This window comes from Oculina patagonica, chromosome 2 (assembly GCF_052425735.1).
Source record: "Oculina patagonica isolate OP01 chromosome 2, crgOcupat, whole genome shotgun sequence".
Classification (NCBI taxonomy): Eukaryota; Metazoa; Cnidaria; class Anthozoa; order Scleractinia; family Oculinidae; genus Oculina; species Oculina patagonica.
Genome location: NC_135759.1, coordinates 34042413 through 34066492, shown reverse-complemented (window position 1 = coordinate 34066492; position 24080 = coordinate 34042413). Strand labels below are relative to the sequence as shown.

The 24080-nt window shown below is 39.0% G+C and overlaps 2 protein-coding genes across 3 annotated transcripts; one reads left to right on the top strand and one right to left on the bottom strand.

Moving 5' to 3' along the window:
- Positions 1-489: 489 nt before the first annotated feature.
- Positions 490-12773, bottom strand: LOC144644318 (synaptotagmin-1-like). Of its 2 annotated transcripts, none has more exons than XM_078503781.1 (5): positions 12604-12773; positions 4203-4738; positions 2155-2638; positions 1694-1844; positions 490-1358 (listed from the first exon to the last, which is right to left on the bottom strand). In XM_078503781.1, the coding sequence occupies exons 2-5, from the start codon at positions 4592-4594 to the stop codon at positions 994-996; spliced, it is 1392 nt and encodes a 463-aa protein (XP_078359907.1). In that variant the 5' UTR covers positions 4595-4738; positions 12604-12773; the 3' UTR covers positions 490-993. The 2 variants fall into 2 exon arrangements, with proteins under 2 accessions (XP_078359907.1, XP_078359908.1); XM_078503782.1 differs by lacking the exon at positions 12604-12773 and adding an exon at positions 5865-5935.
- LOC144644323 (uncharacterized) lies at positions 8493-10456 on the top strand. Its single transcript, XM_078503787.1, has one exon. The coding sequence runs from the start codon at positions 8815-8817 to the stop codon at positions 9910-9912; it is 1098 nt and encodes a 365-aa protein (XP_078359913.1). The 5' UTR covers positions 8493-8814; the 3' UTR covers positions 9913-10456.
- Positions 12774-24080: the final 11307 nt, after the last annotated feature.

Genomic DNA, 24080 nt, shown 5'->3' with positions numbered 1-24080 from the left:
CTTGTACAAGAAAATAATTTTGAAATATCCTTCTTTTCAGGGATCGGAGATTTAGTGACACAAACAAACGATGTAAATATATCTTTTTTTTTAAAAAAAAAAAGGAACTAATAAAAGATTATGTCTTGGTTGATTAACATCCACAATGATAAAACAATGGATCACAGAATCAGTATAGTCCAGTCCCTGTACTCTCTCTTCTCGCGCCTGGCCGGTTTCAACCCCTATAAAAGGCGCGCGAGGGACTGGACTAGGAATCATTCAGGGCATGGTCTGTCTGTTTCTGCTGCTCCTGCTAGAAATGTCCTGTAAAGCTACAGATCAGCTCCAAAAAGCTGCACACGTAAAGAACTTTCTTCTTAGGAAAAATACAATAATGTGCCTTTTGATGAGAAAAGGGAAAAGCCGAATCCGTTTTTTTATTATTATTATTATTATTTCTCTAGCGGAGTTACTTCTAAAACGCAACTGAATCAATGACACTATATTCCATGTAAAAGTGCTGGTTTATTTCATTGCTTTCAGTCTATGGTAAAGCACATACCATAAAACAGAAGGATAAAAAATCTAATCTATTCTACAATTTTACCCTAATACAAGGTCATACAACAGATAATGAATGGACCATAAATGGTACATGCAGCACGCCAGTTCACTTTGAACAGATATCTGTTTTCACTTTATTTTGCACGCCTGCCTTAAACCTCTTCTTTGATTTTAACTAATTTTAGTTATACTGTATGAAAGGCTTTGATTTTGATCTGCTCCTGGACTAATAATATAATGAATTTTTAGAGTACAGTAGTATAAAGTATAATTTTATTTCCAGAGCCTTTGGTGACCAGCAAGCCCCTCTGTTTTATTCTTGAGTGATACAGGAAAGTAGCGTCTCCTGGAAATGAAATTGATTCAATATAGGAGGACTCTGGACTCGCGATAGGATGAAATAGAGAGAAGGAAAATTGTTCTACGCGATACTTTTGGTTAAAGGGTTTAATTTGGTGAGAGAGGCTGTGATCTGTCATCTCGTCCGGTCTCCATGAACTTGAATCCCCGCAACGTGTGCCACATTGTTACCGGTTTATCGTGTTTTAAAGTTATGTTAGACCAGTGCGCATCCTCGAGCCCAGTCGACTCCGCGCTGAAGCTGACCTCCCCGACAGTAGAACTTTTTCCCATCACATTGTAATGGTTGACGGAGATTTTCAGCGTGCAGTTGTGTAGCTTTTCTTCGGGTACACGGAACAACAAAGCTTCGTTGAAAACCGTGTAAGGATCTCCGATCTCTTGCAAACCTGTTTTCCTTTTGCCAAGTTTTTGGTTATCGTGGAGAAGTGTTGCTTTTGTGTATAACTTTTCTGTGTTAATAAAAAGAAGGAGTCGCAGTTTTTAGTCTTTGTGACTGATTTTACATTTTTACTTGATTTTTTAGTATAAATATTTACATTCTGCTAAAAAGTTAGTTAGTCTCAAAGGAAACGTAAATTATGTCTTCACATCGAACATGACTGAAAGACAAGTCTGTCCTCATTTCGTGCATTTGAATAAGTCGCGGAGGAAAGGGGAGAGTTGGGTGACGCAAAGAGCGAGGACAAGGCTTTTGACGTAACGAAGAGCGTTCACTGCAGACTTTAAAAAATAAATAAGATGGTGAAAAAAAATATCAGCCATAATTAATGTGATTAAAACTAACCAACAGAAGACAGAAGGCCTTGGGCCAGGTTAATTCCCTTCATAATAGCTACAGTGAGGGTTTGATCCTTAGTGACGTAACACAGAGATAGCAGTAAATCACCACATTCAGCATTCGCGAGACTCTGTAAAGCTCCCACAAGGGTGGTATACTGAAAAACATCAGGAAAAACAAAGCAAATTTTAAATTAATTCTTTGCAACCTTGTTAATTGACGCTCTCTATATAGGGTACAGTCCCCCTTTAGATATGGCCTACAAACAAATGTATCAAAAACGAAAACGTCATTGCTCGCATCTCGGCACCACTCGTTCCCTCGAATTTCATCAATGGAATCTTTTTCCAGCTAGTTAAGTTTACATATATAACAAATCTGCACTTCTTTGAAAATTTGAGAGAAAAAAACACTAACTGATCTACAACTGAAAGGGTGTTGTCTTGACACATGATTGTGGTACTCACCGAGCCACTAGGATCATCCAGATAACACCAGAAAATGGTCTCACCAGAAAAATCACAATAAATGAGTGGCACTTGACACTCTCCTAACACGTGACCGTGAGAGAGGCTGTCGTAAAAGTATGTAGTCAGCAACAAGCTGTGCGAATGAGCGTCTTCACCCACTTGAATATTGAAAACAAAATTCTCGTTGTACGGAGGGTTCATAGACCGCCGATGAATCGCGGTCTGTTTCCGTCGTTCACGGTTGGGGAGTACGCAAATGGTCACGCAAGTATCAATGCTACCAGAGTAGTCACGCGGAGGAAAGTCTTTACCGCTGACCAGCGTGACGGATAGGATTTTAGTCTTGTGTTTGTATTTCACGATTAAATTCAGTTGTCCTAGTTCTTTGTCCCTGCCTATCCGTACCGTTCTTTCATGGTTCTGGTACAGCTCAGGATTCAGATCGCCTATTGGTTCGTCTTTGAAATATAGAGCCGTTAACCTGAAAAGAGGGAGAGCGTTAAAATTGTCACGCACGATTGATACGGGAACGTGTTTGCGAAGTACTCTAAAAAAGATAACACTTGTTTATTATTTATTCTGAATGAATCCATGCTTACTTAAGAATTTTCATTTTGCCGTTCATTGTTTCTGGATACAGTTTTTTTTCAAATCGAATCGTTTTATAATAATAATAATAATAATAATAATAATAATAATAATAGTAATAATAATAATAATAATAATAATAATAATAATAATCGAATGTTTATCCAGGATAGCCCTTCAGTACATGCGTACTGTTATCAACGGGGTCCTGCTGATTAAAAATTAAAAATTACTAAAATTACTAAATATATAATATACAATGAAAATTGTGTAAAAAGCGGATCATGCACTAAGTTAAAAACCTTAAAAAACTACAATAAAATATTACAAGTAAAAACCGTCCAACGCTTTCCTAAATAAAAGTCTAGAATTAATGTTTCTTAAATTCAAAGGTAAAGAATTAAAAATCGAGGCACCTAAAAAATAAAAACTACGGCGCGCAAAATCAAGTTTGACTTTGGGCAGTTTTGCTGTTTTCCCGTTGTTTCTAGTGCTGGCGTTATGATGTAATCGTTCAAAGTAATTTTTAAACGGAGAACACACAGTTCCATTAAAACAATCAAAAACAAAAGAGCATGCTCTCTTTTGTAAAAAGTTGTTAATTGATAAAATCCGAAGATCACAACTTCGCAAACTGCACTTTGGGGAAATGATTTCCAAGCTTCGGTTCTCAATAGAGCGAATCATGCGTTTACGGGATTCAAGCTATATGCTATAGGTGATAGCCTCAAACAAATTTAGACATTCCTTAGATTTTGTTAGCTTCTCATGACGTCAACCCTTACCTATGCTATGCTATTATCGCATTAAAAAAAGAATTCATCAAGAGAAAATCGCCTTCCTTGAAGCGAACTAGTACCCAATAACTAACTCATAAGGCTGGTGAAAGATCACTTCCCTCTCTCCCTCTGTCCCTTCTTCCTTCCTTCCTTCCTTCCTTCATTTCTTGTTCCCTCGACCTTCTTTCCTTCATTCTTTCTTAGCATTTTCCTTTTTTCTTTTGATCGAGGCGAGTCATCATCATTATTAAAAACTAGCATGGTATATTTCAATTCCTGAGTTTTGATTGGTTTACAGACCAAGGTATATGAGCTCATATACCATGGACCACAAATATGGCAGTGAGAACAGCTGGGAGTTCAAATATTGCAATTCTTAGGGCGATTTTAATAAAACAATTGTACTACTTGCACTTGTTGGATATAGTTATAGCTGTTGTGGTTCAATTTTATCCTTGGTTCAAATTTTATTTCCTTTTGTTTTAAACTAATTATCATACATTACCATACCCAAAAACAAAGGAAAATGAAATTTGATACAAGGACAAAATTGAACCACAACATAGCCAACTCGGCGTTACGCACCTAGTTAGCTATCTACCATCTCATATCCAACGCGGGCTTATGGAATAATTGTTCTTATCACTATTATTCGTTCATTCATGAGTTATTACTTACGAAAGGCGTTTCTCCTCATTAGTCTTTCCCGTCCTCCCTTGCGAGAGATCTGGAGCCGGCTGTTGTATCACACAGCTGCGAGAGCTTGGAATCGAGAATTGCGGCGACACCGTAACCATGCCTTTTCTCGATTTGTATGATCTAAATGAATCCGAACGTTTGCATTTGACAGCCCTGCTCCCTTTTGCCTCTTCACCTCGTTTCGAATGCCTCCTCTTTGATCGCCTTTTCCAGCGATCTTTCATAACTTTGCGACAAAGATTTCGCAGATATTTACAAAGTGCGCCTAGAACAAGCACACTTGACGTCACAAATAGGAATATCAGTCCTCCAGTTAGACTCAGGATGGAGTCGGCGTTGCTGTCACGATGCACATCTGGAATCCTTGGCATTTTCTTGTCAGTCACGCAAGTGTGGTAGAAATGTCACGTTGCACGAGGTGAGCGTGACGCTTGATAAGGGCATACTTTAAATTTTGGAACACAGAACTGTCGATTCAGGAGACGGACCAAAATGACCACCATTGATGAAAATCACTGAAAATCAAAAAGAAATCAATTAAAAAAACTAGACCATAATCAGTCATTATAATAACTAAGTTGTAATAGAGCGGTTTTTACTTGAGTGTCGAAAGTAATTTGCCTTTGCTTTGGTTTTCCATTACTAAGCTTAGTGATTGGTTTAAAAATCTCGCGCCACTTTCTTAACCAATCAGAAGTAAAACCAAAAGCAATCATGACTCGCACACGCACGTTTTCGCGCGCTTCGTGCCTGCGACATGTATTTGCTTCGAATTTAGATTGGTTCACTAGATTGTCTGTGTCCTTTGTGATTGGCCAGAGTAATTACTTTGGTTTTGGTTTTACTACACTCAATTGAAAACTCCTCTAAGTGGGACCAATGGCTAAAAGGAAGGCGATGAAAAGAAATTACAAACATCAAAAGAAACAAAAAAAAAACTGGGAAATCCACTTTCTCGTATGGTTTCACAAGCGACTCATTAATGCTGGACCCATGCTGTTGGTAGCGTGACTATGCGTAACTATATGTCTCAAAGCAGCTTTAAGGTGTTTGTTAAACGGCTTAGACAAGGCATAAACATAATCATAAAATAACTTGAACTATGCATCGCCAATAAACAAACCAGTTTTAGCTCATTCTTTTGGTTACGTTTTGACTTTTTATTCAGCAGTTACATTTGTAAATTAATGTGCCTCTTACGCAAACTTTGAACGTCACTCTGTAGTTCGTTTCTTTTCTGTTTTCTCCAGTATAGACAAAAGGACATAAACCGTGACAAAGCTGTTTCAATAAATTTCAAAGCGCAGTAATTTGGGATTAAAAGCCAAAAGAAATGAATATAAAGTCTTAAACATTCAGCTACAGAGGATAGCGATCAAGCAGAAAGATACCTTGAAATCAGTTAACATCTACAGTGAACATTGAGTTACAGTGATTGCGAAGAACAACGCACAATAGCGCATGCGATAACTTGTTCCCGCGAAATGAAGTTTTACCCGCGAATGATGAGACATTTGACTCCACACAGCAACAACAATGAACAAAACAAAATCAATTTCTTGGACTAATTTTTTGTACAACTATTAGGCAAAAACAATAACTTAATAGCACTCATTAAGTCGTAGTTACAATACATTTTACCGTATTTCCGCTCCTTGAATGCTGGAATGAGTAAGGTCCACTTTTTGCTTTTCAAACATTTCTATTTAAAAACGCGACTAATTCGCTTCCATAGTAACAGAACGGATTATCTGGATCGTCAGCAGTTGAAATGCAATCTTCAAAATGCTTGTTATGTGAACAGGCTTTCCTAGCTACAATGAAGCCAGGAACCTAATATTCTCGATATTTTCCTGCTAGCTGTTGAGAGCGGGAGTTGCACGCGAGAGAGCTACACGCGAGATCCTCTTCAGAAAGAAATCGCTCGAGTTCGCGTGGGTAGTGGGGCGGTTGGAAATGGAACATAAAGGTTTTTCTTAGCTTCGATGAAGACGATAAGTACTGAGTACTCGTTAATATAGACTGCTCACAGTCTCTCTCTCGCGCCTCCGTTTCGCGCTGGCGTCATGGTCAGTTCTCTTGTGATTTTTTTTTCTGCGTTCAACGATCGAAGAAAAATCAGATGAAACAGTCCGCTATAGTCAACATTCTTACACTCACAGAGGAGCTCTACTGAAGCTAATACGATAAAATGCAAATGCCTCAGTAATGCCAGGTGATAGGAACGCCTTAGATGGCCGCAACAAAGTTTTGGTGTAAACAAGTTTGCAAAATGTTATCATAAACTTGAATTGCCGCCGGGTTATTTATCGTTCTGCATACTGCAGCATATCCTTTAAGCTTAGTTCAAAAGCCACTAGTACTCACCGTAATTAACGTACTGCGTCGGTATAAAATTACGCTAGTAAGCCCTGGGATTACTTTGATGTTTGTTTGGTGGACGTTTTACCCCTGTTGGCGTGAGGGGGCCACCCGAATAAACACGTATCCCTTTCATAACCCACCTTCGACAGAAAAGGTAACCGTTTGTATACTTTTGATAGAAAATGGTACCCCTTTCACATACCTGCAAAGTCTGTAAAATACAGATATACTCACGGTAACAATATGAAATGCAAAACACCTCCGCAGTAATGGGGCTTTATGATCGAAAGAAACCTTGTGGCTCTCCATGAGCTTATTAAAATAAGCCTATGAACCCATGGACTTAATTTATGCGGGAGGGCTTATTCATTGATACGATTTTGGTGGCTAAGGGACTTATTTTCTGCCGGGGAGGGTCATTATCGGACTATTACGGCATTCCGCAACAGGCTTAAAGAAGCTACGTCACGGAGATTTCGCAAGATTTTTTGGTCTAAACTGTTCTGAAATTAGTGGTAGATCGTGGTGGGCAACTTTACCCATAAAAAACATTAACTTTAAACATCTAAAGGAAGACGTAACCTAATTTTGTGGATAAAAATCAAGCTACAGCTATAAATATCTATTTTTTTTTTAGATCAGGCGCGTGAACAACTTGAAAAGTTTAGCCTCAATTTTTCAAGTTGCAATCCATTTCCACCCGGGCCATCTGCAGCCAAAACGCTAGTTAACAGTTTCAGTACGTGCTCTAATAAAGCAATCTTTAATAAAAATGGGGTATTATTTTTAGGTTTACTGCGACACAAATATAAAATTTGGCTGTTCAAAAATCTGGTAAAATCCGCGACACTGTCCCTTTAAAAACAAGCAACGAAATAAATAAGCTCTTATTATTGTTTCTGTTCAACACGCAACAAGTGTTAAAACAAAGTTTTACCAGGAGCCCATGACCTCGTTTTTCATTCGCACAGCGGATGATTGAGCCCGGAATTGAAGTGGTAAAGTAAACAAGGTTTGATTTCTATTTTTTGGCCATTTTTCAACTATCTTGAAGGATTCAAAAGTTGCGTGATGAGAAGCACGATCGCGCAGGGACTAAGGTTTAAACGATGCAAGAGGCATGTCGAGTTTTTAAGATAACCAGCGGAGTAATCTAAGTGGCTACTTCATTTTTCTTCTGTAATATTGTGACCCTCCAAGTATCTATTGAAATGTCTAAATGTCTTCCATGACAGTGAGTAGTCTGGCAAAATTACAGATTATTCATACAGTGTAAAACTAGGGCGTATTTACTTGCAACATACGCGTATAGCCGTCGCATTTGCCCGTTGTAATTTTTTATTGTTTTCGAGCTAAAAAAAAAAACAATAAAAAATTCCATCAGGGCAAATGCGACGGCTATACGCGTATGTTGCAAAGAAATCCACCCCTGCGACACGCTCCTTTCGCGCCTTGGCAAAATAATAGCGGAACTAATTGACCACCTGGAGCAGCCTGAAAACCTGAAAACGCGGCCACCGGATTAATTAAATCAGTTGGATTATGAGATTAGTTTAGTCCATGAGCAAAGATTATAAACAACTGACTTCAGCAACAGCACGAACTTTCACTTATTTTGCTTTACCTTCAGTTTTGCTGCTACAGTATATAGCTATCAAGTATTTATCAAGATTTTATGAATTTCGCCAACATTTCACACATAATGACACATTTCTCTGTCGCAACATTTAAAATCAGGCCTTAAAATCGGATTTTATGAAGTACGCCAGGAGCTTGCTTTTCTTTTTTTTTTTAACCAGGGAAAGTCCTTGTCAAGAAACGAGATCCGTTGCAAAAGAAAGTAAAACAGAAGTCTTTTTAATAGTAAAAGCATTTGATGATAACTTGATATAGAGGCTGTCATTATTAGCTATGCGTAATCACTCCGTGACGTCAGCGGATTAACATAATGCGTGCAGGCAAACACATTGTTCGGCGTCCATTTCTATTTTAAGACCTGTATTAGTTTGAAGCGTGTCTCTTGGTAAGTTAGGCCTTTGACTTAGCGCCAATATCAGCAAAGGTCACCATGATATAGGCACCGAGAGTAAGTACTGTGTCTCAGACGTTGATTCCCGCACGATCTTCGCTTAATAGCTAGCTGGGAGCTGAAGCTTTAATTTTATTCAAAGCGGCGGCTTAATCCGAGCGATTTTCTTCAATCGCTGCCTTGGTTCGTTTGGAAGCGATGAGTTACGCCGGTGAAAGTCGCAGTGGTGACTCTCTAGATGTGCTCCTAGTCGCCAACAAACGGAAGCCCAACTTTACGGAAGGAGAAAGTTTATACTTAATCACTCAGTTTGAGCGAAATTCGGGGGTACTCACTTCAAAGCTGAACGATGCGTCCACCAATAAACAAAAGGTCGAAGTGTGGAAGCGCATTTGCAGTGATTACAACAGCAGGAATCCCATCGTTTTACGCACAGCTAACGACCTGAAGAGAAAGTGGAAAAACATGGTTCGTGCAGCAAAGAAGGAACTCCTGGAAGCCACAGCACATTCAGAGAGCGGCGACCAGACGCTAGCACCGCGAAAACTTTCTCAGGTTAGTCAGAGAATAATAGAAATTTTGCGGATTACTGTGGCAAATTGCGGCTTCTCGTCACCAGGGGAGGCGGCCGCGGGGATCAACTTTGACGATAATTTTGCCGACGATCAAACAGAGCAAACTTTCTCGGAAGAAGGAGGAGAAGAAAACGGCGAAAGAGAAACTAATGGCGAGCAACAAGTTGTACATGTTGTTGTAAAACCCGATGTAAAACCCTCGATAGTTTCACCCGCTGTAAACACAGAACAGAGTGTGGGCGATTCGCAGCAAAATGCCAACAGGGAATCCTCTCTCACGGCTCTAAACTCTCAGACTCCCAGCGCAGGAGATCAAGAAAAGACCCAAGCAGAAGTTCCAGGAACTAGCAGTGGTCAGACTGCAAGATCTGCTATTCCAATGACCGTGGTGTCTTCTATGTCAGAAGTCAGACAATTACCGCGTGTAATCTCTACCAGTGGTACGAGCGGCGGAGGAGGCAGGCACCGCTTCGTGGTACCACAGCACACAGGGAAACGGTTGCTGTCGTCCCCTATCACGCACGTGATCAAAAAGAGAAGATGTGCCGATTACGGCGCTGATGAGACATTCAGCTCGCACGTGCGAGCAGAAATTGAGAAACTCAAAAAGGAGAAGCTTATGCTAGAGAAGGAAAAGCTGGCTTTGGAAAAGGAGAAGTTGGTAATGGAGAAAGAAAAGCTCGCTCTTGAAATTCAGTTCCTCAGAGATCAGATGGATTAAAAGGGGGAAAACACCCTGAAGTCTGGCTGGAACATGCATTTTCCACTGAACTAGTGGGATGAAAGATAGGTACTAGACAAAATGAAAGAAAACTAACGTTATTTTCGTTGTAGAGCGTGAGAAACGTAGATGATCTTTCAGTTATTTGTCGTGTTTGGATTTAGTTCAATTTTCAATTTCGACACTACTATGAACAATGTAATACAATTTGCTGGATTAGCATTTGATAATTTGTCTGCAAACACGAGCGTTTAATACGTTTGTAATCGTCGTTGTGTTTCATAAGTACCCCTAGTTTTGGACACTGCTGATTGATTGGGGCAAATCCCACTGATCCACTGATCGCAAATCGGAGCACATCCAGCCAAGTAGACGAACTGGGAGCAACACTCACCCCGTGTCCTACATGCATGGCCGTAACTAGCAAGTCAAAAACAAAAGATGTTTGGTTGGGAAAACAATCCTCAGTTGAACAAAATTGATTTTTTCAAGAAATACCTTATAAAAAATGTTTAAGAAAGAGTTTCAGAGTTTCTAGTTCTCCAAACTTCTGGGGCTCGCCTCCTAGCCTCCCTCGTCTGCCAAAAGTCTGGTTACGGCCCTGACATGTGAGGCTCCAAAGAACAATCTGAATAATTACTTCCTTCCCTGGACTATTTTTGTTAAACATAGCAAGATCAGAAAAAGTCACGTTTTGTGTTTTTAGCGCCAAAAGACAATGGTTCCTCTTTAAATAACAGGTCATATCATATCATGATGTGATGACTTTTACTACAACTACTGGAAATAAATTTCAATTTAGCAAAACTTTGACATTTGGAATGGGAAGTGGAGAAGTTGTAAAAGAGGTTTTAAGGAGGCTCGATGTAGTTTTTTTAGACTAGGGGTGGTTGTTTTGAAAATTAAAATTACCTAGGAAGCCAATGTTCGATTTTTGCCAAAATACACCATAATGATAATGTGACCAAATTTTAATTTTATACCCGTCACTTAGTCACAACGGTTACCATAGCAACGATTGACGTTTTCTTTTGTTCTCAAACAAGCTTGATTTTCTCGAAATCTAGACTGACACTTGGTGTTTATTTTTTGATATGTTAAAGTTTAGTAGATTGACTAACTGTTGACGAAATTTTAGAAAAATCTGTAAGAGCGTTTTCAAGTGAATCAGGAGTGAAATTTTCAGAAGTTTTAATATAAAATAGGCGCCTTAAATTTTCGTATTATTTGAGCACAGTTTCTTTCACTATATAAATACTTACACCATCAAACCATTAACTAAAAGCGAAAGACTTTTTCTTTAATTTGTTAAAAATATCGACTGCCGTTGTAAGAAATTATAAGAAAATACAAAAATATTTGAATCTACGCTCTTACAGATTTTCCTAAAATTTTGAGCCAGGTAGTATGTACTGTACTTGAAATATCAAAAAATGATACAAGTGTCATCTTAGAAAAGTCAGGCTTGGAACCTTTGAAAAGTGAGAGAAAAAAAAAATTTGGTCATATTTGATCATTATGGTGTATTTTGGCAAAATCGAGTCTAGAAATATTCAAAAACCGCTAAAAACTACATCGAGCCTCCTTAAGCGTGCTACTGGAAAAGAGAGAAAATATTGTCTTGATAAAGAGGCGGTGTTTAGAATATCAGTCTGCCAACTGCCGACTGTCTATTTTTCACATTTTACCTGTGAGTGTTAAAGATCAATTAAGTCAACAAAAAAACTGTGCCTATTATATAGGGCAGTGAATGAATTTGCGAGGCGTTTTGTTACTTTCAGATGAATTAGCATAGCACAACACAGAATGCAAAGGAAGTGTTATGTTGCAAATATTGATGCATTGTTAAAACGTTATCTTAGCTTTTCTTGAATACCAATCTTTTCGCAATGTCTAATCTTATCGCAAAATAGAATCGAGCACATGCAAAAATGGAAATTTGCAGTGATAAAATTGTTGTACTGTTTTATTGTACTCAGTTTTGTTGATCAGTAATGAGTACTATATCAGACTGTTTGTTTCATCGTGGATAAATGCAAATAAAATTGTTTTAATCAGCATTCTGCTGCTAATGACATTCCACTGAAGCGTCTGTTAATCCTTACTCTTGATTTAATCTGAACCATGCATTCGCACTGATCGAGCATAATTTAGTTCGAATACATAGAATAAGTCCTTCTGTTATAGAATATACTTCAGTACAAAACTGACAAGACATTCGATTAGGCGACGCCTGTAAATGTAGAACCGTCGAAAGCAAATGGCGACAGTTGGTTCTAGTCGGTTGAACGCGTGTATAAATCTGTCAATTGTTAATAATGAATGATTCCTCCATGAACCGTTTAATGAGTATTAAGCGTCCAGCCCGTGGTCGATCACTGGAGCGTTTAAAAAACTTAACGGAAACCCTTAATTTAAAATCCCCGAAGTTTCGTAGCGGTTAGACCAAAACCAAGCAGCTGAACGTTTATGCAAACAATGTTTGCACAAAGTTGTGAACTCAAAGCGAACTACATATAAACAGAAAAATTAACTTGACTATTAAAAACTCAAGGTAATCTAACGTATTAAACTGCTTGCAAGGAAAGCACATTTGAAACTGGTCTTAAGAATCCTAAAATAAAATCACGATTCGCAAATAAATCAATTCTAAACACAATACTTGGAAGTCTAGATATGCATTTTAAATACCTTCACAACTCCTGTTAAAAAACGGCATCGGCGAGAGTGTGATGTTCTTCGGGTGATCGAGTTTTTCTTTAAAATGTTGTCATCGAATTGCACAAGCTTTTAGTTTTCTTGCCTTTTTTGTAAGCTTCATAAACTGCCTTACCGAGAACGTTCTATAAGTGCCGACAACTGACTGCCGCTGTCGAATTTTTTAAATTACATATTGTAATTTTTTGACAACGGTGAGTATTTCAAAGTCACGCTTGATCGCTCAACTGACAGAAATTTCTTTTGTTCGCTGTTATTTATATTTTTGGCAAAAAACTGCAAGCAAACAATAAGCTTGAACAAACGGATCAGTCATTAATTTTCGCTAAACTAAAAGCAATCAACGATAAATTGGCAAGAAACCCTAACCTTACCGCTTGAATTCTCGATGCATTTAAAAGGAGCTCCAGAAAATAGACGTCCATTGAAAGGAGTTTTTTTTTGCACGCGTAATAGTTGGTTGGAGTTTCAGCAACAAGAAAATAAAACTCAAGTGGAAAAATCCATTGATCAACATTCCCATGTCGCTCAGCAGAACATGGACACGGGGACAACGCCCTTTCCTTGGATTCGATGATCTTGACCAAGAGTGCTTGCGTGGAAAGCGTTATGGTGTGAGCGGGACATTCGTTGCTTTATTTATGACTTTTTTTTTCCTTCACAGAACTATTAAAAATAGTTTTGGATCTTTACGTTTGAGTAAAATGTTGACAGATGATATTTATATACTTAACCTGTCAAGTTCCCTTCGCCTTAGAATTCAAATTAAGTACTAAGGAATAATTTCTTCATTCTTTTAATTTCTGTTAGCTCCATTGTGAAAAGTTCAATAAGAACAACATAATGCTCATGTTATGTAATCCCGTTACGTAATTCCGTCGGGGCTTGAAATATAAAAGAAATGTACGACAACCCAGCTAACATAATTAGCAAAATTATTCTAAAAACAAAGTAAATCAGTTGTTTTTTTTTAAATACTAAAACAATTGTATTCAATGATGGTCTGTTATGATGAAAGCAAATTCATATAGTCACCAGAACCATATAGTCACCCAGATATCCCATAATACCTCTGTTAACCCCTGATTACCTCTGTATACCCCTGATTACCCCTGATTACCTCTGCGTACTCCTATAGACCTCTGTATACTCCTGTATACCCCTGTATACTCTTGTAAACCTCTGTATACCCCTGTCTACTCCTGTAAGCCTTTGTATACTCCTGATTACCCCTGTATACTCCTGTAAACCCTTGTTTACTCCTGTTAACCCCTGTATACTCCTGTAAACCTCTGTATACCCGTGTATACTCCTGTAAACCCCTGTATACCCCTGTATAATCCTGTAAACCTCTGTATACCCCTGTATAATCCTGTAAACCTCTGTATACCCCTGTATACTCCTGTAAACCCCTGTATACTCCTGTAAACCTTTGTATACTCCTGATTACCCTTGTTTACTTCTGTAAACCTCTGTATACCCCTGATTACCCATGTATACTCTTGTAAACCCCTGTATACTCCTGTATACCCCTATATACTCCTGTAAACCCCTGTATACTCCTGTAAACCTCTGTATACCCCTGTATACACGAGTTTACATAAGTATACAAGGGTATACAGAGGTTTACATAAGTATACAGGGGTATACAGAGGTTTACACAAGTATACAGGGGTATACAGAGGTTTACAGAAGTATACAAGGGTATACAGAGGTTTACATAAGTATACAGAGGTTTACATAAGTATACAGGGGTTTACATAAGTATTCAGGGGTATACAGGGGCTTACATAAGTATACAGGGGTATACAGGGGTTTACAGGAGTATGCAAGGGTATACAGAGGTTTACATAAGTATACAGAGGTTTACACAAGTATACAGAGGTATACAGAGGTTTACATAAGTATACAGGGGTATACAGGGGTTTACAGGAGTATACAGAGGTTTACATAAGTATACAAGGGTATACAGAGGTTTACATAAGTATGCAGGGGTATACAGGGGTTTACAGGAGTATACAAGGGTATACAGAGGTTTACATAAGTATACAGGGGTATACAGAGGTTTACATAAGTATACAGGGGTATACAGAGGTTTACATAAGTATACAAGGGTATATAGAGGTTTACATAAGTATACAGGGGTATACAGGGGTTTACAGGAGTATACAAGGGTATACAGAGGTTTACATAAGTATACAGGGGTATACAGAGGTTTACATAAGTATACAAGGGTATACAGAGGTTTACATAAGTATACAGGGGTATACAGGAGTATACAGGGGTATACAGGAGCATACATACTAGTTATGCAACGCTTTCGAGTGGTATACTATGGAATATCCCACGAGTCACTTGTATTTTCTCGGTATACACACGAGCCTTTAGGCGAGTGTGTATACCAAGAAAATACAAGTGACAAGTGGGATATTCCATAGTATACACGAGAAAGTGTTGTGTAACTATTTTATACCATGCCATAGAAAATACGCTACTAAATTTCGTCGATACAATCGCACGACGATGGGAAGGTTGGGTTGAATACCGTCGAATATACAACGGCTTTCCTGTATTCTGATTGGTTGTATTTTCTATGGCATGGTATAAAAGGGTATACCGAGGTTTACATAAGTATACAAGGGTATACAGAGGTTTACAGGAGTATACAGGGGTATACAGAGGTTTACATAAGTATACAAGGGTATACAGAGGTCTACAGGAGTATACAGGGGTATACAGAGGTTTACATAAGTATACAAGGGTATACAGAGGTTTACATAAGTATACAGTGGTATACAGGAGTATACAGGGGTATACAGGAGCATACAAGGGTATACCGAGGTTTACATAAGTATACAGGGGTATACAGGGGTTTACAGGAGTATACAGGGGTATACAGAGGTTTACATAAGTATACAAGGGTATACAGAGGTCTACAGGAGTATACAGGGGTATACAGAGGTTTACATAAGTATACAGGGGTATACAGGAGTATACAGGGGTATACAGGAGCATACATACTAGTTATGCAACGCTTTCGAGTGGTATACTATGGAATATCCCACGATCACTTGTATTTTCTCGGTATACACACGAGCCTTTAGGCGAGTGTGTATACCAAGAAAATACAAGTGACAAGTGGGATATTCCATAGTATACCACGAGAAAGTGTTGTGTAACTATTTTATACCATGCCATAGAAAATACGCGTACTAAATTTCGTCGAGAATACAATCGCAGCGCACGATGGGAAGGTTGGGTTGAATACCGTCGAATATACAACGGCTTTCCTGTATTCTGATTGGCTGTATTTTCTATGGCATGGTATAAAAGGGTATACCGAGGTTTACATAAGTATACAAGGGTATACAGAGGTTTACAGGAGTATACAGGGGTATACAGAGGTTTACATAAGTATACAAGGGTATACAGAGGTCTACAGGAGTATACAGGGGTATACAGAGGTTTACATAAGTATACAAGGGTATACAGAGGTTTACATAAGTATACAGGGGTATACAGGAGTATACAGGGGTATACAGGAGCATACAAGGATATACCGAGGTTTACATAAGTATACAGGGGTATACAGGGGTTTACAGGAGTATACAGGGGTATACAGAGGTTTACATAAGTATACAAGAGTATACAGAGGTTTACATAAGTATACAGGGGTATACAGGGGTATACAGGAGCATACAAGGGTATACCGAGGTTTACATAAGTATACAAGGGTATACAGAGGTTTACATAAGTATACAAGGGTATACAGAGGTTTACATAAGTATACAAGGGTATACAGAGGTTTACATAAGTATACAGGGGTATACAGGGGTTTACATAAGTATACAGGGGTATACAGAGGTTTACATAAGTATACAAGGGTATACAGAGGTTTACATAAGTATACAAGGATATAAAGAGGTTTACATAAGTATACAGGGGTATACAGAGGTTTACATAAGTGTACAAGGGTATACAGAGGTTTACACAAGTATACAGAGGTTTACATAAGTATACAGGGGTATACAGAGGTTTACATAAGTATACAAGGGTATACAGAGGTTTACATAAGTGTACAGGAGTATACAGAGGTTTACATAAGTATACAGGGGTATACAGAGGTTTACATAAGTGTACAAGGGTATACAGAGGTTTACACAAGTATACAGAGGTTTACATAAGTATACAGGGGTATACAGAGGTTTACATAAGTATACAGGGGTATACAGAGGTTTACATAAGTATACAGGGGTATACAGAGGTTTACATAAGTATACAGGGGTATCCAGAGGTTTACACAAGTATACAGGGGTATACAGAGGTTCACACAAGTATACAGGGGTATACAGAGGTTTACATAAGTATACAGGGGTATACAGAGGTTTACATAAGTATACAGGGGTATCCAGAGGTTTACATAAGTATACAGGGGTATACAGAGGTTTACATAAGTATACAGAGGTTTACAGGGGTTTACATAAGTATACAGGGGTATACAGAGGTTTACATAAGTATACAGAGGTTTACAGAGGTTTACATAAGTATACAGGGGTATACAGAGGTTTACATAAGTATATACAGGGGTATCCAGAGGTTTACACAAGTATACAGGGGTATACAGAGGTTGACATAAGTATACAGGAGTTTACATAAGTATACAAGGGTATACAGAGGTTTACATAAGTATACAGGGGTATACAGAGGTTTACATAAGTATACAGGGGTATCCAGAGGCTTACACAAGTATACAGGGGTATACAGAGGTTTACATAAGTATACAAGGGTATACAGAGGTTTACACAAGTATACAGGGGTATACAGAGGTTTACATAAGTATACAGGGGTATACAGAGGTTTACACAAGTATACAGAGGTTTACATAAGTATACAGGGGTATACAGAGGTTTACATAAGTATACAGGGGTATACAGAGGTTTACATAAGTATACAGGGGTATACAGAGGTTTACATAAGTATACAGGGGTATCCAGAGGTTTACACAAGTATACAGGGGTATACAGAGGTTTACATAAGTGTGCAAGGGTATACAGAGGTTTACACAAGTAGACAGGAGTTTACATAATTATACAGGGGTATACAGGTTTACAGGAGTATACAGGGGAGGTTTACAGAAGTATACAGGAGTTTACATAAGTATACAGGGGTATACAGGGGTTTACAGGAGTGTACAGGGGTATAAAGAGGTTTACAGGAGTGTACAGGGGTATACAGAGGTTTACATAAGTATACAGGGGTATCCAGAGGTTTACACAAGTATACAGGGGTATACAGAGGTTTACATAAGTATACAGAGGTTTACAGGGGTTTACATAAGTATACAGGGGTATACAGAGTTTTACATAAGTATACAGAGGTTTACAGGGGTTTACATAAGTATACAGGGGTATACAGGGGTTTACATAAGTATACAGGGGTATCCAGAGGTTTACACAAGTATACAGGGGTATACAGAGGTTTACATAAGTATACAGGGGTATACAGAGGTTTACATAAGTATACAGGGGTATACAGAGGTTTACATAGGTATACAGGGGTATACAGAGGTTTACATAAGTGTGCAAGGGTATACAGAGGTTTACATAAGTATACAGGAGTTTACATAAGTATACAAGGGTATACAGAGGTTTACATAAGTATACAGGGGTATCCAGAGGTTTACATAAGTATACAGGGGTATACAGGGGTATACAGAGGTTTACACGAGTATACAGGGGTATACAGGAGCATACAAGGGTATACAGAGGTTTACATAAGTGTGCAAGGGTATACAGAGGTTTACATAAGTATACAGGAGTTTACATAAGTATACAAGGGTATACAGAGGTTTACATAAGTATACAGGGGTATCCAGAGGTTTACACAAGTATACAGGGGTATACAGAGGTTTACATAAGTATACAGGGGTATCCAGAGGCTTACATAAGTATACAGGGGTATACAGAGGTTTACATAAGTATACAAGGGTATACAGAGGTTTACACAAGTATACAGAGATTTACATAAGTATTCAGGGGTATACAGGGGTTTACAGGAGTATACAGGGGTATACAAAGGTTTATACAAATACAGGGGTTTACAGAAGTATACAGGGGTATACAAAGGTTTATACAAATATACAGGGGTTTACAGGGATATTCATAGAGTATTACAGGATAGCTGGGTGACTATATGGAGCATAGCATGGAGTATATGCCAAAAATGCATAAAATACAAAATAGCTCATTAAAAGTATAATAACAAACCCTGGCAACATTGAGAAGACTTGGGTAGAAAGATTTCTGATCATGGTAGTCCGTTTTAAAATGAATAAGAGAGGCGTGCTTTTATATAATCAGACTGAATAGGTCCTGAATAGTTATTTGAGATACAAATTTTGTGCATCCGGACCACATTTTAAGTTCACTTGACGGAAGTTGTTGGTCAGTAATTGATCTCGCTTCTTCTCTCACTGACTCTCAAAATTTTCAATATTTGTATATTCTCTTGTCCGACCCCCGTAAAACGTTTCCTTCATCGAAACATTTTCTTGACATATTTTTCTCTAAGATAAGAAAGAAGTTCGCGGGATAATGAGCAGACATATCAGAGTATGGAAAAAAAAACTAAAAACGGTACTTTTGTTCAGTAATTTTTTGGCCATGTATCTTTAAGCTTACAGAAATAAAATTGTTGACGACTCTTATTTTACGAAGAATATTGAACATCTATTAAATTCCCATATAAGCACGTTAATTAAATATGCGTTGTACGAGAACACAATGAAAATGATCAATAACAGTGACAAAGTGTATTTCCGTCTTGACAGATAGTAGACTCATAACTAGACTTTCAATAAAGTCCTTCGTCTTCGTGAGGTCTACTTGTGGCAAGTCTAACTCATAACTTGAAGGAACCGTTGGGCTACATGTATATCTGCTCTAGACTCGGGCGTTGTTCGCAGGCGTGTAGGAGGGGGGGGGGTTCGAGGGGTTCGAACGAACCCCCCTTTGGAGGTCAATAATAGAGGACTGAAAACACAAACTGTTGATTTTCAGCTTTTAGCAAATAGTGGGGGAATGGAAAACAAACTTTGAGTGTTGCAGCTTTTAAATTACCCTACAAGAAAACGCTAAAAGTATCGGGAAAGTATTAAATTGTTAGGAGAATGGGCTCTCCTCACTGGCTCTCATGCATATCAAGTATGATATGCCTGTCGATCTGGACGAAATTGTCAATCTATTTCAAGGCCTCCACCCGAGGATGATGCAATTGTCAAGTTTGCGGGCGTGTTTAAAACACGAAATCAGGCGGTGTTGGACACGGTTCACGTGACATTTTTCGACCAATCATTTGTCACCTTGGTGGAAGCAATGGCGGACAATTTTGTCGCGGGATTTTGAGAAGGTCTCATCTTCTTCGTGCGATTCCGGCGAAACTTTAACGGTTGTTACGGATTATTTTATTGGAGCTGGAAGAATAATACCTAAGCCAGTCATCTGTCAAGTTCTGAATTAAGGGAAGCGATTTTTCTCTCAAAACTAGTCGATTGAAATCATGCCATATGGTAAAGGGTTGTTTGGCGCAAGCGTTCGACGTCGATGAACATTTGCTCATTTCTTGACAAACAAGGATCAGTACTGTAGATTATTTTTGCATAGAACTTAAGTTCGATAGTTGAACTTCAGGAAAAGTACGGTGGGCCCGGGCGGGCCCCGCCGTTTTAACGGTCAAATTTGGACTTGAAGTTGGGGTTTTTTCCTTGACATGTCACTTAGTTCTCTTCCATTTCGCGGCATTTTGCGGGAGTTGATAGTGTGATTTATGTCGATGTTCTTACAGGACAAGGGCTTAATTTGGTACTCTCCGTTGATGTGTATTTATATTTTAATGTTCACTTGCCATTTTTGTTATTGTAGTGTTTATATCATCCTTTTGATTGGCCGATATTCGGCATGTCGGAGCGATTCCCCAGCCACAAGCAGTTGAACTATAATGCTCCCGCAGTCCCCGAATAATTATCCTTCGCTCAACATGCTTTATGAACGAGAAATACACATGTATTCCACTTATCCTTCGCGCAACACGCTTTAGTAAGAACGAGACATTTGCATGTATTCCACTTATACTTCGCGCACCCGCTTTAAGAACGAAAAATATACACGTATTCCACTTATCCTTAGCGCAACGTGCTTTAACAATGAAAAATCAGTGTATGTACTCCACTTATCCTTCGCGCAGCACGCTTTAAGAACGATAAATATATATGTGTTCCACTTATCCTCCGCGCAGCTCGCTCGAAGAACGAGAAATATGCATGTGTTCCACCTATCTATTCAAGAAGACGAATATCATCATTTTGTTTCGCCGATACTCGGCATATTATATCAAAACGGCCGTTGGGCCCTTCAAGTAAAACAACCAAGCGAAAATCCATCAAAAACCATGATAGGGCGAACTGCGTTGGCCAGTAGTACATCGACGTACTTCATACATAACTCGACATTTCTGAAAAACAAAGCGCCAAAGATAAGTTCAATTTAAGCCCGTTTACTTCGATCACAAACGTGCTAGAATCAAATAATATTTCTCATAGTCGACGAACCGCGATGTTTCGAATCCAAAATATGAGTTGTTCCGCCGTAAAATGTCGCCTTTATGAATCCAGCCATACGCATCTATGATCATCTATAGGTGCTACTAGGCTCGCGAAAGATTTGATATGGATTTCCTACGATATATTTTTCAGCATTGGAATATCTTCGCACCGCGAGGAGATGTTTACAGATCGGCGATCAGACGATAATAAGTGCAATTGAAAATTTCTTCCGGCATGCTTTGCGAGTCGTGTCCAACACCGCCTGACACGAAATGGCGAAATGGCGAAATGACGAAATGATACTGAAGATAAAAGCCAAAGTTATACGATATTACCGTTCTACTGGAATTTTCATATGTTGCCAAATTTATCCTTGTAGATAAGTCCCGAAAAATAAAAGAAACTGCAATCACAAATTCCGTCAATATAACTATGGGTAATTTGGATTCCAGTCTCTCCCTGTTAACAGGGCGCTGTTTGATATGCCTAGGACATTCTTGATCGAGGTGTCGGCGTTTCGTTTAGCATAGGAAGAAAATGATTTGTTTATCTCGTATTTGCCACCGAGTCTCGGCTAAGAAGTAATGCTTTGAGCTCCAATATTCACAAGAAATGGATTAACAAAACCGAACCTACTTCGCGATAAAGTTTATACACGATATCAGTGGCAAACGTTCTTTGTACAGAAACGGAGTAACGTTCGATGTCTATATCAGTCCTTCGGTACAATTTAAGCTCTGTAGTGCAGTGCAGATACTGATAGGCAACTTGGCAAGTACTAAATGAAAAAAATATCCTGGTTTGCTGCGACCTTTCAGCAATACGTTCAATTTGGCGTTGTCAAGTGAGAAGTATTTATTATATTACTGGGCAAGAAGATTGAAATGTTCCCTTGAAATAATTCACTCTAGAATGTAAACAGAACTGCCTTGAAGTTCCAAGGGAAACCAAACTATATTATTTACGTGTGTTTATCTTATCATTTTGCTAATTTTTGTCATTTCGCCATTTCGCCGTTTCGCCATTTCGTCATTTCGCCATTTCGTGTTTTAAACACGCCCCAAGTTTGCTTTACGAATAGTCTTGTAGTGAATTAGTAAATAAGTGACCTCAATATATCCTAGTGACCTAGTATTATATGTAGTCAAAATAAATATTAATCCCGTCGTTGAAAAACATTTCCTAAACAGGCGTTCGGGATGTGATAAATGGAGTATCAATAGACAAAAGGAGGGGAATACAATTTGGGGGACCCAGGTGATACGTGCATATTTAGTGCATATTGACGCTTTGACTCTGCTTTTAGTACATTGACGGTAGAGCCGGGGGGTGGATAGCCTCCCACGCAGTCGTTCTTAGGGGCGATCGTGTTGATCGCCCCTAAGAAGGACTGCGTGGGAGGCTATGCGGTAGGGCTTAAGCATTAACCCTAAGGGCCTGTTTACATGATTCCGGAATGACTTTCATTCCGGAACGAGTTCATTCCATCCCCAGACATTTCTCTGTATCTGTTTACATGATACCGAGACGAAAGTCAAGTCATTCCGGAATGAGTTCATTCCGGTTTTCATTCCGGAATTAAAGTTTCGTTCTGGAATGACATTTCATTCTGGTATCATGTAAACACAGAACCAATTTCGTTCCGAGATGAAACTGCAACTCGCGAAACCGCATACGGACTCCACAGTTTGAATTCAGAGCGAAAAACGTAAAAGCATTTACTGTTTAGCCCAAAGCAGCAGCTCTATGGTCAAATTACCCGTTAAAATTGCAGATACGGCCATTAATGGGCACAAAAACATGTTTGCGCGAATCATGCGCCACCTAGTTTTGATCTCGCGCGAAAACCACGCACGTGAAAATGCGTTTGGTTGAACCGGTCGACTCTGTCATGTAAATGCAGAACGAACTTCATTCCGGAACGAGTTTCATTCCGGAATCATGTAAACAGGCCCTAAGATGCCTTTGCAGCACACGTCAAGCTTTTGTTAAACGTTTAGTGTACTAAGCCGGTATGTATGTATGAATGTATCAAGTAAACAAAATGCCGGAAATATTGTTGTTATGACTAAAAATACCTGTTATTTTGAACTCCATCGAGTTTGAAATATTGACGTGCACAATGCTGAAAATAGCATTTCCGGGCCTCTAGATTTCAAATGATTCTGGGGGGACATGCCCCCAGACCCCCCTAGAGGCTCGCGCCTTCGGCGCTCGTATTTAATAACCCCCAAATAAATATTCCTGTCAATACGAACACCCTTCCAAAAAACCTCAGCTACGCGCCTGATTCGTCCGGACCATTTAAGCCTACGTGGCTGGCGGGATTTCGTGCGCAGGTTATTTTGGCGGAGGAGCTTCTAACAAGAGGGGCTCGGGCGAGGACCACTTGGTCACGCCCCCGTTTTTGTAAATAACGTACGTGGAACAGAATGAGGGCGGATATGAAAGGGTAGCCACGTTGATCGGCCGCCAGGGAGAAGACCGAAGAACTGCTAAAGAAGTGGGTTGGTCTGACCCACTTTTAAACTGAGTAATGATGCAAAACGTTCCCCAGTCACTCCAAAGAAGCACAACACAACAACTTGTTGGCGAGTGTGTTGTTTGACGTTTTGTTCAAAAAAGCACCCCAAAGTCGGAAAGCCTCACAGAACTCCATACAAAGCCGAAAAATTAAATTCCACAACGATGAAGTGTACTTCAAAAATCCGTGCAGTGTTTCCAACTGCTTCAGTTATGAACCTTAGTTCAAGAAAAGACAGGTACGGCAAAAGTAAATGCACTAAAAATTTACTGTTTTTTTGTATTGTTGAATACAGTTGAACCTAAGTAACATAACGAAAGCTAACGA